The 12,277-nt window shown below is 52.6% G+C and overlaps 1 protein-coding gene across 1 annotated transcript in view; it reads right to left on the bottom strand.

Annotated features, from left to right (window-relative positions):
• Positions 1 to 1,239: 1,239 nt before the first annotated feature.
• NFASC (neurofascin) overlaps positions 1,240 to 12,277 on the bottom strand; it is a 193,115-nt gene continuing 182,077 nt past the window's right edge. The window contains exons 29-31 of the mRNA XM_019649618.1: positions 11,407 to 11,470; positions 10,973 to 11,131; positions 1,240 to 7,554 (exon numbers count right to left, since the gene is read on the bottom strand). Coding sequence (XP_019505163.1) covers positions 7,323 to 7,554; positions 10,973 to 11,131; positions 11,407 to 11,470 — 455 coding nt within the window. The 3' untranslated portion in view covers positions 1,240 to 7,322. The remainder of the gene's footprint in view (positions 7,555 to 10,972; positions 11,132 to 11,406; positions 11,471 to 12,277) is intronic.

Genomic DNA, 12,277 nt, shown 5'->3' with positions numbered 1-12,277 from the left:
TGGAGTTTACCCTATTGCAGCAAACAAAGTATTGTAGCAAACTTAAAGGTTTCAAGTAAAGGAGTGACATACCAGGTTTGTACTTTAGGCAATCCATGTGGCTGCAGTTACAAGGGGGAGTAGGCAACCCAGGAGGCAAGGAGATTGTCAATTTAGGATGAGGGCTTGGACTAATGGTGGGACAGTGCAAATGGACATAAGGGACAAATTTCAGAGGGACTGTGAACTTGAGAGTGATAAGAAAAAAATCTTTCTCATATTCCAAGGAGTGAGTAGGAAGGTTTAGAGGTGTTGTATGACATACCCAATGAGTTATCCGACAATTCAAGAGGAGCCAGACCTGGAAATAAGGTCTCATTTTAATCTAATGATGCAATAGCATCTCATGTCAATGCTCTGTTCTGAGGACTTTTGAAGGGAGGGTAAGCACAGGTGGATTGGATAGTTACTTGGTGGTTCTTTATCTAAGAGAGTTGGATCTGCATTTTCAGGGAATTCCTTTTGCCCTCTTCCCCCATTACTGTCTATAAACTATCAGCTATCTTTCTATATGAGCAGAACCACCTCTCAGCCCTGACCACTCTAGCCCACACCGCTCTGAGGAAAGGGAGGGGGCTACAACGTCTGGGGTCCCTCACCATTCATCCTGCCTGGGTGATGCTCTTCAGCTACTCCTCAGTGAGAATTAACACAAATACATCCCTCCTCAACCATGAAGACAGGAGGCGTGGTAAAAGGTGAGCAGAGCCCCTCAACCAACACGACCCTCTCTGTTTCTTTCCCTTTTCTATTTGCTTGCTGATTGAGATTCCTGCGAGTCTATTGAGGGGCTTGGCTTATTGTAAGCAATTTTAATTATTCAGCAATATGAAATGCCTTCTGTGCCAGGCACAATGCAGTGTTCTCCCCTTTAAGGGCGGACGTGCAGAAAGAGGAGTGGCTTTGCACGTTTCTCTTTCCAGCACCCCCAACATGGCACCTTCAATGGTGTGTGAGCACATGTACAGTCGCGTTGAATCAGGGGGTGTCTCTATGGCCGTACACATTCCTATACCAGTCAATCTGTTTAACACAAATTGTGCCAATGAGTTTTCCAGGATCAGACCAACTTCAAGATGGGGGCTGGTATCACAGAATTCTGAAAGTATAATCCCATGAAAAACCCTTTGATTTGTTCCTGTCATTAACCCCCTGACATCCCTCTCATATCTATTAAGGAAGATGAACACATGGTCAGAGTCCATTTTGAACAACTTTTATTATACGTTTAGTGTTCTCTATACAAAAGAAATCAGTTTTTTTTTTTGTTTTTTTTTTTACAGTGATTCAAAAAAAAAACCAAAAACCTCTGGATAATTTGGCCTTTTCATTGCTCATGCAGTCAGTTTGTAAGTCCATGTATTAGGTGGTCCTCCACGGCCCAGATGTCTTCCCTGTTGAAGGTCATATGTGACACCCTCAGAGACGCATCTGTCACTGACGTTGGTTAATGCAAAATAACTCGCAAAAAGGAAAGAACACGATGTGAGAGGGGTTAAAACAAGGTCTGCCATGGTGAGTTAAATATTTAACCAATGAAAAAAATATCAGACAATTTGTGGGTGTGTGCGTATGTGATCAGGGATGGAAACACTGAGAAAATATTTCCCCACTGAAAGGAACAAATTAGGATGGTGGGGGGAAATGTGTGTTTTGGGGGGTGGGGTACACGGCAAGAGGTCTTCTGGGGTCCAGCATGGGTTGGGGGTGGGACCAGGACGGAAGGCGGACATGTCACAGGCGACGGAGGCTCAGCTCAGGAGGGGTGTGAAGAAATTGGCTAAGAGCTGGAAGCTGGGTGAAGGGACAACACTGACGAGGAAGATACATTTGGGGATCAGAAAAAGGAGTGGGGCACGGTCATCTGATCTGCATCCTTTTTGAAAAAGAAACGGAGCAGTGCACAAAATTCTGGATTTCTTTCCCCAGACTTTTGTGTTTATTGCTTCACTGAAGTCTTTACATGTGCTGAACTCCAGCCCAGCGAACCCCAGGGTGGCAGAACTTATACGGGCGCTGCTGCCCCTCGGCACCCGGCGGCCAAGGGTGGAGTGGTCAGAGAGGTCTTTATGTCCTCACTTCCGAGGGACACAGCATGCTGGGGACCCGATATATGATGAGCAGGAGACAAGTCTAGGCTTCACAGTGACAAACGCCAGTCACCTCATCACCCTTCTCCTGGCCTGGGTCTGCCCTTAACACCACAGGCTGTCACACACTGATGTTGGACTCAGAGAAATCCTTGGTCATTTTGAGACGTGGTGAAGGGGTATGACAGGGTGAACCAGCAGCACAGAGGTAAGTACACCCATTTCCAAGAAGGCAGCGGGGGTGAGATGCAAGAACACTGGACAAGGAGTTGGAGGGCCCAAGTTCAAGCCCTAACCTCACCTTGATTTACTAGCTGTGTGATCTTGGGCAAGGCCCTTCACCTCCGCAGATTTTAGTGTCCTTGTCTGTCTAATGAATCATCTCAATTAGATCAGCTTTGTGGTTCCGTCTCATGATGAAATCTGAAGTGATCCTGAGCTGGACGCTTTGTCCATATCTCGTTTCCATCCTTACCATTATGGACCATCCATTTAATACTAATATACTGACAGAGGAGCACTGGTTTAGTGGGGTCCTGTGGCTTCCCTGGAAGGTTGTCCACCTTTCCTTCGAATCCCTCTCCGAACCTGTCTCAGGAAGGTCCATTCTTAGGGAAGGAGAGAGTGCTGCTCTGGCTTGGGCTGGGCAGGCTGGGGGCAGCTGCAAGGTTGGTCTGAACGCCCATGGTCACCCCTGCCTGGTTTAAGAGAAGGGGGCTGTCCAGAAGGGCTCTGCCCCAGAACATTGAGTCTCCTGACATTTCAAGCTCTTTGTTTCATTTGTTTGATTCCTGACTCCTGATTTTTTTTTTTTTTAATCAAAGACCTCCTCTATGCTACTCCTAAGTCACCACGCAAATCTCAACCAGATCTACAGGGTGACTTCTTTTTAGTGGACCTAACTGGGCAGGGGTTGCTGGCGTGGTGACCCACGTGTCAACAGGGGAGACTGTGCTGTGCCTGTGTCCCAGGCGCCTGTGCCCTCCCACTGAGAAGTGGTTCTCTGGCACCAGCCCCCGCTGACCAAAAGCTCAAGGAGCCTCCTCTCCTCTTCAGTGTTACCGAAGTAGCCTTGCAAAGACATGGGCAAAAGTGTGTTAAATCCCCACTCCTTCTGTCACAGGGCTGTTTGTAAATGCTCTGCGATTTGGCTCTGAGCCTGCAAAGGGCTCCGGGAGCCTTCAAAAGACACTGAATGTACAGTTACTGGGGGAGGTTGCCTCTCCTTTGCATCAAGCTTGTTCTCTCTCGGTGTTGCCCTCAGGAATCACCCCAAGGGGGCCCAGCCAGGCCAGCTTCTTCCCCCTGCCCCACGTTGTACACTGTACCCCACGAAGTCCTTCACATTTGCAGTGAGCCTGGGTATAGAATCACCGTCTCCAAGACAATGCCATTATCTGTACTGTTCCCCCGAGGTCCGCCCTGCAGTGGGGCCTTGGTATGCTGTGTGTGCCCATGTGTGGGTGAGCCCATGTGTGGGTGCTGGCTACGGGTGAGGGGAGGCAGCCCCTTAGCTGGGAAACCCACAAATATCCTCGAATCTGTTTCTACCCCTTTGCTAAGGCCAACTGTGTTCAGGGAAACTATGAAAGCCCTGTCTGGGCCCAGGCGGCAGACACCCTTTGCAGGGTGAGCAATATTGGCACTGGCTGCTTCTTGGACAGGTGGACACTTCTCCAGACCCTGGGACTTGCCAGAGAGGGGGTGACCAGATACCTCCAACCTCTCAGAGCAAAGGCAGCGGACAAGGGAAGGAGCTAGACTGGTTTTCCCTTTAGCTTAAACTCAGCAATCTCTTCAAAAGCAAATCAAGAATAGGTCCCATTCTCTGTAACCCAGGCAACGTGGGAGGCAGCTGTCCCGTCCCTGTAGGGGTGTGCTCCCAGACACTGGCCTCCCCTGCTCCCTCAGGTGGGCCCACGCCCCTCTGTGGGGAAAGATATTCAAGGAGGGACTAAATAGGGTAGACTGAGGCACCAAAATACAGATAGGTTAAGCCATTTGCCTGGAGGGGCAGAGCAGGGGCTCAGGACGCAGGGCTGTGTCCTCAGCTGCCCCTGTAGGTTTTGAGGCCGTCTTGCCCAGCCTTGTGGACCAAGTTCTCCCTCTGGAGCTTCTCCCTTCAAGCCTGAGGCCACTGGTGACTTACGTGCTCAGAGTGCTCCCAATCAAGGCCACTGTGTCCCAAGGCTCATGTCCAGGACTGTCAGCCCTGAGAGGGCAGGGTTTACACCCGACTCTTCACCATGGTGTCCATGGCTCAGAGCCTGGCTCGCACTCAGTGTTCAAGAGGATGCTGAGCAGATCGCCAGACAAAATGAGGGCACAGGGAGCCACAGCTCTTCTGGCCTAGCACACAGTGGGGTCACAGAACAGGCAATGGAATTCCTAGTCGCTATGAGATGACCTACACTGTTCCCCTCCGACCCCCCCCAGCCAGAAAAGCTGAAGCACCGATGGCATTGCCCTCTACTAGCATCACAGTTGGTTGTTTTGGGGTGGTTGCTTGAGAGCCCCAGCTGGCAGGGAGTGCGGAACAATGCTGCTCTCCTGCTGAGCTGGGTGGACTCTGGCATGGGCGCCATGGAAAATGGACTTTCCTCTTCCTAGAAGGGCTCTTCCTTAACCCTAACACTGCAACCCACAGATCTCTCTAAGCACTTGCCATCCTTGCTTGGGGACAACTTGGTTCTTCAGGCCCAGGTTTGTGCTTGCCTGCCAGGAGGGCTGTGATGGAGTGGTGGTGTGGGCAGCCTCGTGATAGGGCTGATGGCGCTATCTTCATACATGATGGGGGATGGTACAGAGTCTGGCAGGACATGAACAAGGAGCAAAGACAGGCTGAAGAACACCTCTCCCCAAGACCCAGTGGTAGCAGAGGCCCTTCCCTGGTCATCAGTTGTCCAGAAGGCCTTCTAGAGGCAGAGGCATGGGTACAATAACCTCTCCCAGGCCTTCTCGCCCTAAGAGACCGTTTTCAGTGTAATAAGTTCACTTGCGTGTATGGTACAACACGGACTCAGGGCCTGAGAAAGGGACTACCCTGCTCAGATGCACAGCGTTTTCTGGAAAGGCCGGTGCTTTCATTCAGCTCACAGGCACGCTTCCCTGACATACCCTTCAGGGACCCTGGGCCTAGGAATACTCAGCTGTGTCTAAGAGGGTGTCAGAGGATAGCCAGGGAGCCCACTTCCCAGCTCCCTGCTATTCACCTTGTCCCGTCACCATGAGAGCTCCCCCTTGGGCTTCCGGGCAGCAAACCTAGCCATGGCTGGGGCCAAAGGATGTTACTTGCTCTCAGGTTCAAACAATATAATTGGTTCAGCTCTGGGCTATGGTTCCTTACCTGCAGACAGAGTATGTGTATCTATGGGCTTGACCTTCACTGACTGGTTACTAAGTGATGCAAACATTACTAATACCTTTGCGGCTTAAACACATGGCAAATGATGCTTTAATAAAATCTCTAAAGGACACAGCCCTGTCCCTGCCCAGGCCCCGTGGCAAGCAGCTTGGAGGCTCAAATCAGAGGTTGTATCTGTGGCAGGTGGCCCATGACTAGGGTTAGCTTCCCCCTCCTGAAACTGATGCTAGCTGCAGCAACAGCAACAGGGTTCCTCCTAGGCTCAAGATCTTGCTCCTCTGAGGCTAGGTACCTTTGGTTTCAAAAGCGGATTAGGTGGGGTAGATGAAGGCAGCGCCTTCGGTCTCTGAGAACTGTAGGTCTGCGAGTGTCTCCATCTGGGGCAACAGGTTGCAGGGCATGTGTCGAGTGGCTACTTCTGATTCTGCCGTGATGTTTGCATAGGCCGCTCCGTCCTCCTTGAGACAGACATTGCTGGAGGCTTCAAGGCTTGCAGGGAGGGGCTGGGAACCTGGGAACTACAGGGACAGATCAGAGCTGCATAAGGCATACGAACAGCACTGAATCCTCCAGGCCAGGCTTTACAGCACTGCTAGTGCGGTGGCCCCACAGGGTCTCCTGATATGTAAATACCCTAAGGAAAGGACACACTGGCTCAGTGTTGGGGCAATAGAGCCCCATCCACAGTTTCAACGTCATACAGAATTGACCGAAGAGATGATACCTGCTAGAGGTGAAAGGGGGAGCAGTACTTGACACCCCCAAACACACCGGCAAAGCTTTTGCATTACAGGGTTCCATCTCCTTGGGGGCAACAGTGCAGACCCCTGACCAGGAGGGGGCGCCCTCCACTCTGGATGCAGTGGGTACGGCCCTCTCTCCTGCATCCTGGGTGTCACTGCTGAGGAAACCCAGCCCTTTTCTTCTCTCCTGAGGTGAGCACAGCTCTCCAGGGACCAGACGCCTGATTTTCTTCTGCTTGAGGTACATGGTCACTGGAGTTGAAGTCCTTTCCATCAGTGCCCACTGCTGTTCCTCAAACTCCTTCATCAGAGTCAGTGCAGCTCTTGTCTTGGACAGTCTGGAGGAAGGGGCAGGGTACGAGCGAGGAGCAAGAGGTAAGCCCACCTCCCAAATGAGCCAGAGCAAGGCAAGGAGCCCTGCCCACCCTATCCCTGCCAAAAATACTGTCATTTTCCAGAAAGGAGCCAAGCCCAGCTTAGCAACTGACAAGGCCGAGGCGGATGGGTTGCGGGCGTGAGGAGACAATATGGCGAGAAAGGCATCCTTCGGAAATACATTGGCCCAGCGTGGTATGAATACTGCAGCTTTTCTCTAGGTTCTTTTACGGACCGATCCTTTTTGCCTATCTTTACAGTTTTCTGGGAGAGACTCCACCTCTTCTTTTTCCAGGGATACTTCTTCAAAAGGAAAAGAAAATGGAGACATTGGGTCTGGAGGGGAAGATGCACAAAGCAAAAATAAAGAGTGAAAAGTACCAGAACCAATAGAAGACACTGGTGAGTGTGTGTCCGAGGTTAAGGGCGGGCAGTGTGGGTAGAAGGCTCAGGGTGGCTCTCAGGCTGAGCAAGGGGCCCGGGCTCCCTCTGGCTGAGCTTGGCCATGGCTCCAGCTCTCCCACACAGGTGGCACCCAGATGTGGGGGGGGGTCATTAGGAGGGGGCTTGTGGTTGGCTGGGTGGTCAGTGGTCCTCACAGCTTGGCAGACCCCCATGTTGTACCCTTGTCCCTGAAGGTGGCGGTGGCTTCGTCTCCCCCTCTCCCCTCCTCCTACTTGCGAAGTAGTGGCTGTGACTGGGGGGGCTCTGTTAGGCCAGAGAATAGATGGCGTTGACGGGTGATGTGGCCTCTGAGCTTTCGTTGCCCTCGGTCTCCTCCTTGTCCTTTTTGACTGTGTACTGGCCGATGAAGGAACCATCCTCATTGAACTGGCCCTCGCCGCCCTCACCATAGTCTACCAGGCTGTCATCACTCTCCTGCTGCTTGATGGTGCCGTCCAGGGACGTCTGGCTGCCCTGCAGGGGCTTGTTGTCCTCGTCACTGGCCAGAGAGAGAGAGAGAGAGAGAGAGAATCAGGGCCCAATCCAGCCCAGTGCTGCCCAAACCCAGGTGGGATGGACACACGATACATGCGACTCACAGTTCAGAGAGGACAGGACCTCAGGGACCACCCAGTCCAGCCCTCCCCTGTCCAGCCAGCTCTACAGACGGGAAACTGTGGCCTGGAGAGGACAAGCAGCTTCTCCAAGGTGAGGTCAGTTGGTGCAGAGCTGGCATAGGAGCCCATACTTGTAGACTCCTGCTCTGAGGTCATCTCCGTGAGGCCGAGCTACTCTCTGGGGTGGGAACAGGCAGAGGATGGCCACCCTGATAAGGCAGAGGCCACTGCTGTGAGGCCAGGCAGGATGAAAGGGTCAGGATGGGAGTTCTAGTCGCAAGTGTATCACTGTGCGGTTCTATGGCCTTGTGAAAACCCTTCTCATTGGAGCTTAGTCTCCATCAGGAGGGGCTGGGCTCGTTTGATTCACTGTCATCTGTGACTTTGCCTGGAAAGGCTCTGCCCTTGACAAAAAGCCAGGGTCTGGGCCTTAAAGAAACAAGCCTCTGCCCTGTCTCTCCCCTTCTCTGTCTAGGTATTGTTTCTCTCAGCTCTCTCTTTCTGGTTTATCTACAAACAGATGCTGTTGCTTTAGGCCTAGCAAGTGAAAGAAGGATTGAGGAAGGAGGGGTACGCTGATAATATGAGGCAACTTGAGACAAAAACTAGCAAGGACGGCTGGGAGGCTGCTGGTTAAAGTGGCATCTGCCCACTGTGCCTGCTGTGTCCCTAGCAAGTGAGACACCCCGTGTGGGCAGGGTGTCAGCTCAGGCACCACATCCCTTCCCCTGGCTGGAAAACTCTCTGCCCTTTAGGCTCAGAGGGGGACCCAGGTGCTGCTGGCTGTCCTTCAGAAGGGAGATGAGTTTCCAGGCAGGAGGCAGTAGGACCAGCAGTGAGAATCTGGGTCCCAGTAGGTGAGACCACAGTGGTGCCAGGCGATCTGAGCAGATACAGCCCCCCACACACACACTTAGTCCTTCCTGGGGGTGTTGAAAACAACAGGCCGAGTTCCCGTTATATTGGGCCATTGTTCTCGCTTCTAACAGCAGTGCTGGGCAAAGACAGCTGTCAGGGGAGCGCCGTGAGCCAGAGCCGGACAGGAGCTGGGCATTAGTAGATGGAAAGCTATTAGTGTCCTTCCCCCGCCCCCCCCCCACACATGCTGAGTGAATGCGGCTCCACTAACATAGCCTGTGTTCTCTGGCGGCAGTGCCACAGGAGAGGCGCCCTGAGTGAGCGAAGTGGGTCTCCAGGGTTTGTGCAGGAAGTAGAACTCACCTTTGAAACCTATCAGATGCTTTTTTTTTTTCCATTTGAAGATCTAATTGGCTTTATTAGGCGATTCATGAATTGGGCCACATCCCATCTAGCAACTATTGTAGATGGACATTCAAGAGAACTAGCAGATTCTAATTATCGGGCTCCTTATGCCATCTGCCAGGGTTTTTCACACGCACCCCCTCCCCAGGACCCTCCACCCTACCCGCAGGAATGTGAAGATGGGGGCTCTGTGATTTGTGGGCATTCCAGGCACTTAAGTAAAATGCAACCACGGGGCAGGGAAGGGATGGCCCTGCAGGTGGGAGGCAGGGGAGGGGCTTTAGTGTGTCAGGTTTCTGAGGGGACAGGGGCTCTAGGTCTGGAAAGCACGGGCCTCTCCTAAGGGAAGCTTGAAAGAAGCCGATGGCTGGGGAACCCTGGCCCCGCCTTCCAAATGACCTTGGAGCACCAGGAGGGCAGACAAAGGAGAGGGAAGTAGAGGGAACCTCACAAGAGAGATGCTTTGGCAGCTAGGCCACAGAGTGGAGCCGGGTGAGCCAATTTCCCCCTTGTCCCCAGGTCTGTCCCACCCAGAAACTTGGTTTTTCCTCTGATGTATTACTTTTAGCCCTGTCCCAGTTTAGGACTCTTGGACTCATCCCAGGAGGGGCTTTAGGATGGATGCTGCAGAACCTAACCCTCCCCACCCCCAGGCAAAGCTGAGGGGTGCATGCGCGGTGTGAGGCACGTGCATATAGAGCCAGCCTCAGTGTCAGTGGGGCAGTGGTGGGGTGGGTTGGAGGCAGCGGTTTTGCCTACCAGTCTTAGTGTCTAGGGGCGGAGAGGTACCTGAAGCAGCAGCTTCTCATAGCATAGGCTGCCTGGCCCTGTATGCGGAGGTCCTCACCCCTCCTCTGTGGCCGCACTGAGGGCCGGGGAGACAGAAAGCCCCATGGCCTTCGGAACGGACAACCAGGGAACAGCTCTCAGCTCATGGGGATGCGGGGGGGCCCCCCCAGGGGTGCTGAGGAGAGTCAGACGAAGGCTCTCTCACGCTTGCCCTTTGGGAGGCTCATGGGGAGGTTGGGACTGGATGGACGGACATGGTCCTGGAGCCGCCAGATGGTCTCCTGTGTGGGCAGCGGCTCTGCCGCCCACTGATCTGACCTGCTTGCTAGGCTGCTGATGGACAGAGTGGCGGAGGCCCAGGACGGAATAAGGAGAGGTCAGAGGAGGAGACGGGTGACCTGGCCCCAGAGAGTGACTGGGTGGGGTGAGGAAGGAGGAAGGGCTCTGATGAGAGTGTTTCCTCCCACCCCACTCAGTCTGGGAATGAGACCTCCATGACCCATCCTGTATTGTTCCTTAACTCAAAATATACTTGCCATCAAAATGGACAGATTACCACTTTGTTAAGCCAGATCAGAAGGCCTGTCTGGATCTGAGGACGAGCACAGGCCTACGACAATGGCAGTAGCTGGAAGCACTAACTCACTAGGTGGCAAAGTCGCTTCTCAGTCTGGGCCTCAGTCCTCTCATTTGGGACAGGCACTGGACCGAATGCCTCTCCAAGGCCGATTTCAGGCTAGAGCCCAGAGATATTGCTCAAGTTCATGAGGAAAAGGCCTAGTGCTCCCCCCCCACCGCCCCCCAACTGCCCTTTATCCCTCGCCTAGTCCATGATTTTTGACAATATGGCTTCCCTGGGTTATTACCTTCAGGGTTGGGGTGGGGTGTAGGCAGAGTGGAAGCTGAGGACCCAGGGCTCGTTTTCAGAGTAAAGAGGTGGAATCGCATGTATAATAGAAGGAGCTCAATCAATCCGAGTTGTGCAGATGAATGAAGAAATGCTGTTCATGGAATGAGTGTGAGTCGGGCAGTGTGGGGACAGCCTGGTCTGGCACAATCAGGACAAGCAAGTGCTGTCACAGAGAGGCAGAGGTGACAGCCCGATGGACGATGGGCGAGGGCATCAATGCAGTGGCCTCTCAGCCAAGCCGAGCTGCTCTGTGGGGAGGGTGCTGCCTCAGGGGCAGTGAGGACGGCCCACCCAACAGGAGGCACTGTGTGTGAACAGGGGCCAAGGAGATCACGCACCTGTAATCAAATGAACCATCCTCTTCTTTGGGGTCTTCGGGGCCAAGGGGAACGTCCTTCTTTTCTCGCACTTGGTCAATAAGAGAAGCAAAGACACAGACACAATGACTGAGCACGCCCCTGCTCTGCATGGCCCTGGCCAGAGCCAGAAGGCACCACCTTTGGGTTCAGTGACACTGTCTTTCAATAAGGCACCATCGATGTCTCCCTTGTTCCAGCTCCCCACATTTAATCAGTTGCCAAGTTAATTCTGCCTCCTCCTCATTGACAGGGGTTTCTTTACATCTCTCCTGACAACTAAATTCTCCTCCCACCTGGCTCCCCGTACCTCTCCATGAGGTCCTCCCAAACACCAAATGAATGCGATCCTTTACTTGGCACCTTTTTATCCTGCTCTGTCCTATAATTATTTGTGTATTTCTTATGCCTCTGACAGAATGCCAGTTCTTTCCTTGAGGATGGGGCCCTTGTGTTTCTTCAAAGCTCCCAGCCGAGTGCCTTGGCAGAGAGGACACCCCATACACACCCTTGGAATGGCAAGTGCTCACATCGCTGTGACTTCACTTGCTTTCATGGCTCCCTTCTCCTCTGCCTTCTCTGTGATTTATAAACATCCATCAAGGCCCTGTCTTGTGCTGTGACCTTCCTTCTGAGCCAGCGGAAATGTCCTTGAGGGAGTGGTCATCTTTCCTCCTAGAATCCTTAGCATCCAGCACAGAGCCTGGCACACAGCAGACACTTACATGAATGATTCTTTATGTATCCTTTCTGGGGTATAAGCCAGGATAATAACCCCCATTTTAAGGGGAGGGAAACAGGCCTTGAGCGGTGAAGAACATGTCACATAACTAACTGGTGACTGAATCAAGTAGAGTGAAGACTAGGGCCCAGGCCTCACGGGTCTTGGTTCACTCATCTTTCTAATGGACTAGGGGTTCACCCTGTCGCTGGATGGAAGGAGGGTAGCTATAAGGAGAACTGGAATGGGACACTTTCTAATGGGCAAAGGAAGGCTCAGAGTGCATCTGATGAATTTTTCAGGTGTTCCAGTTCCACCTGGAACAGGAAGGTGAACTCAATCAGGCTGCCCTTCTCCCTAACTCTGGCCTTCCCTCTTAAAGAAGAAAGACAATCCCAACACAGCACAGCAAGGTAATAGAAAACATCACTTACCAAAACAAGAATGTTAATTTCTTGCCCTCCCACACAGATGCCTCTCTCACTTCAAGGAGAGGCGTGACTCTTTAGAATCCTAGGGCCTTGAGGGTTAAGTGGGCAGGGAAAGGAAATAGATAGAACCTCCTC

Source organism: Hipposideros armiger, unplaced genomic scaffold, assembly GCF_001890085.2.
Source record: "Hipposideros armiger isolate ML-2016 unplaced genomic scaffold, ASM189008v1 scaffold_134, whole genome shotgun sequence".
In the NCBI taxonomy this organism is placed as follows: Eukaryota; Metazoa; Chordata; class Mammalia; order Chiroptera; family Hipposideridae; genus Hipposideros; species Hipposideros armiger.
The sequence above is the reverse complement of the archived record's forward strand: the minus strand, read 5'-3'. Positions and strand labels throughout refer to the sequence as shown.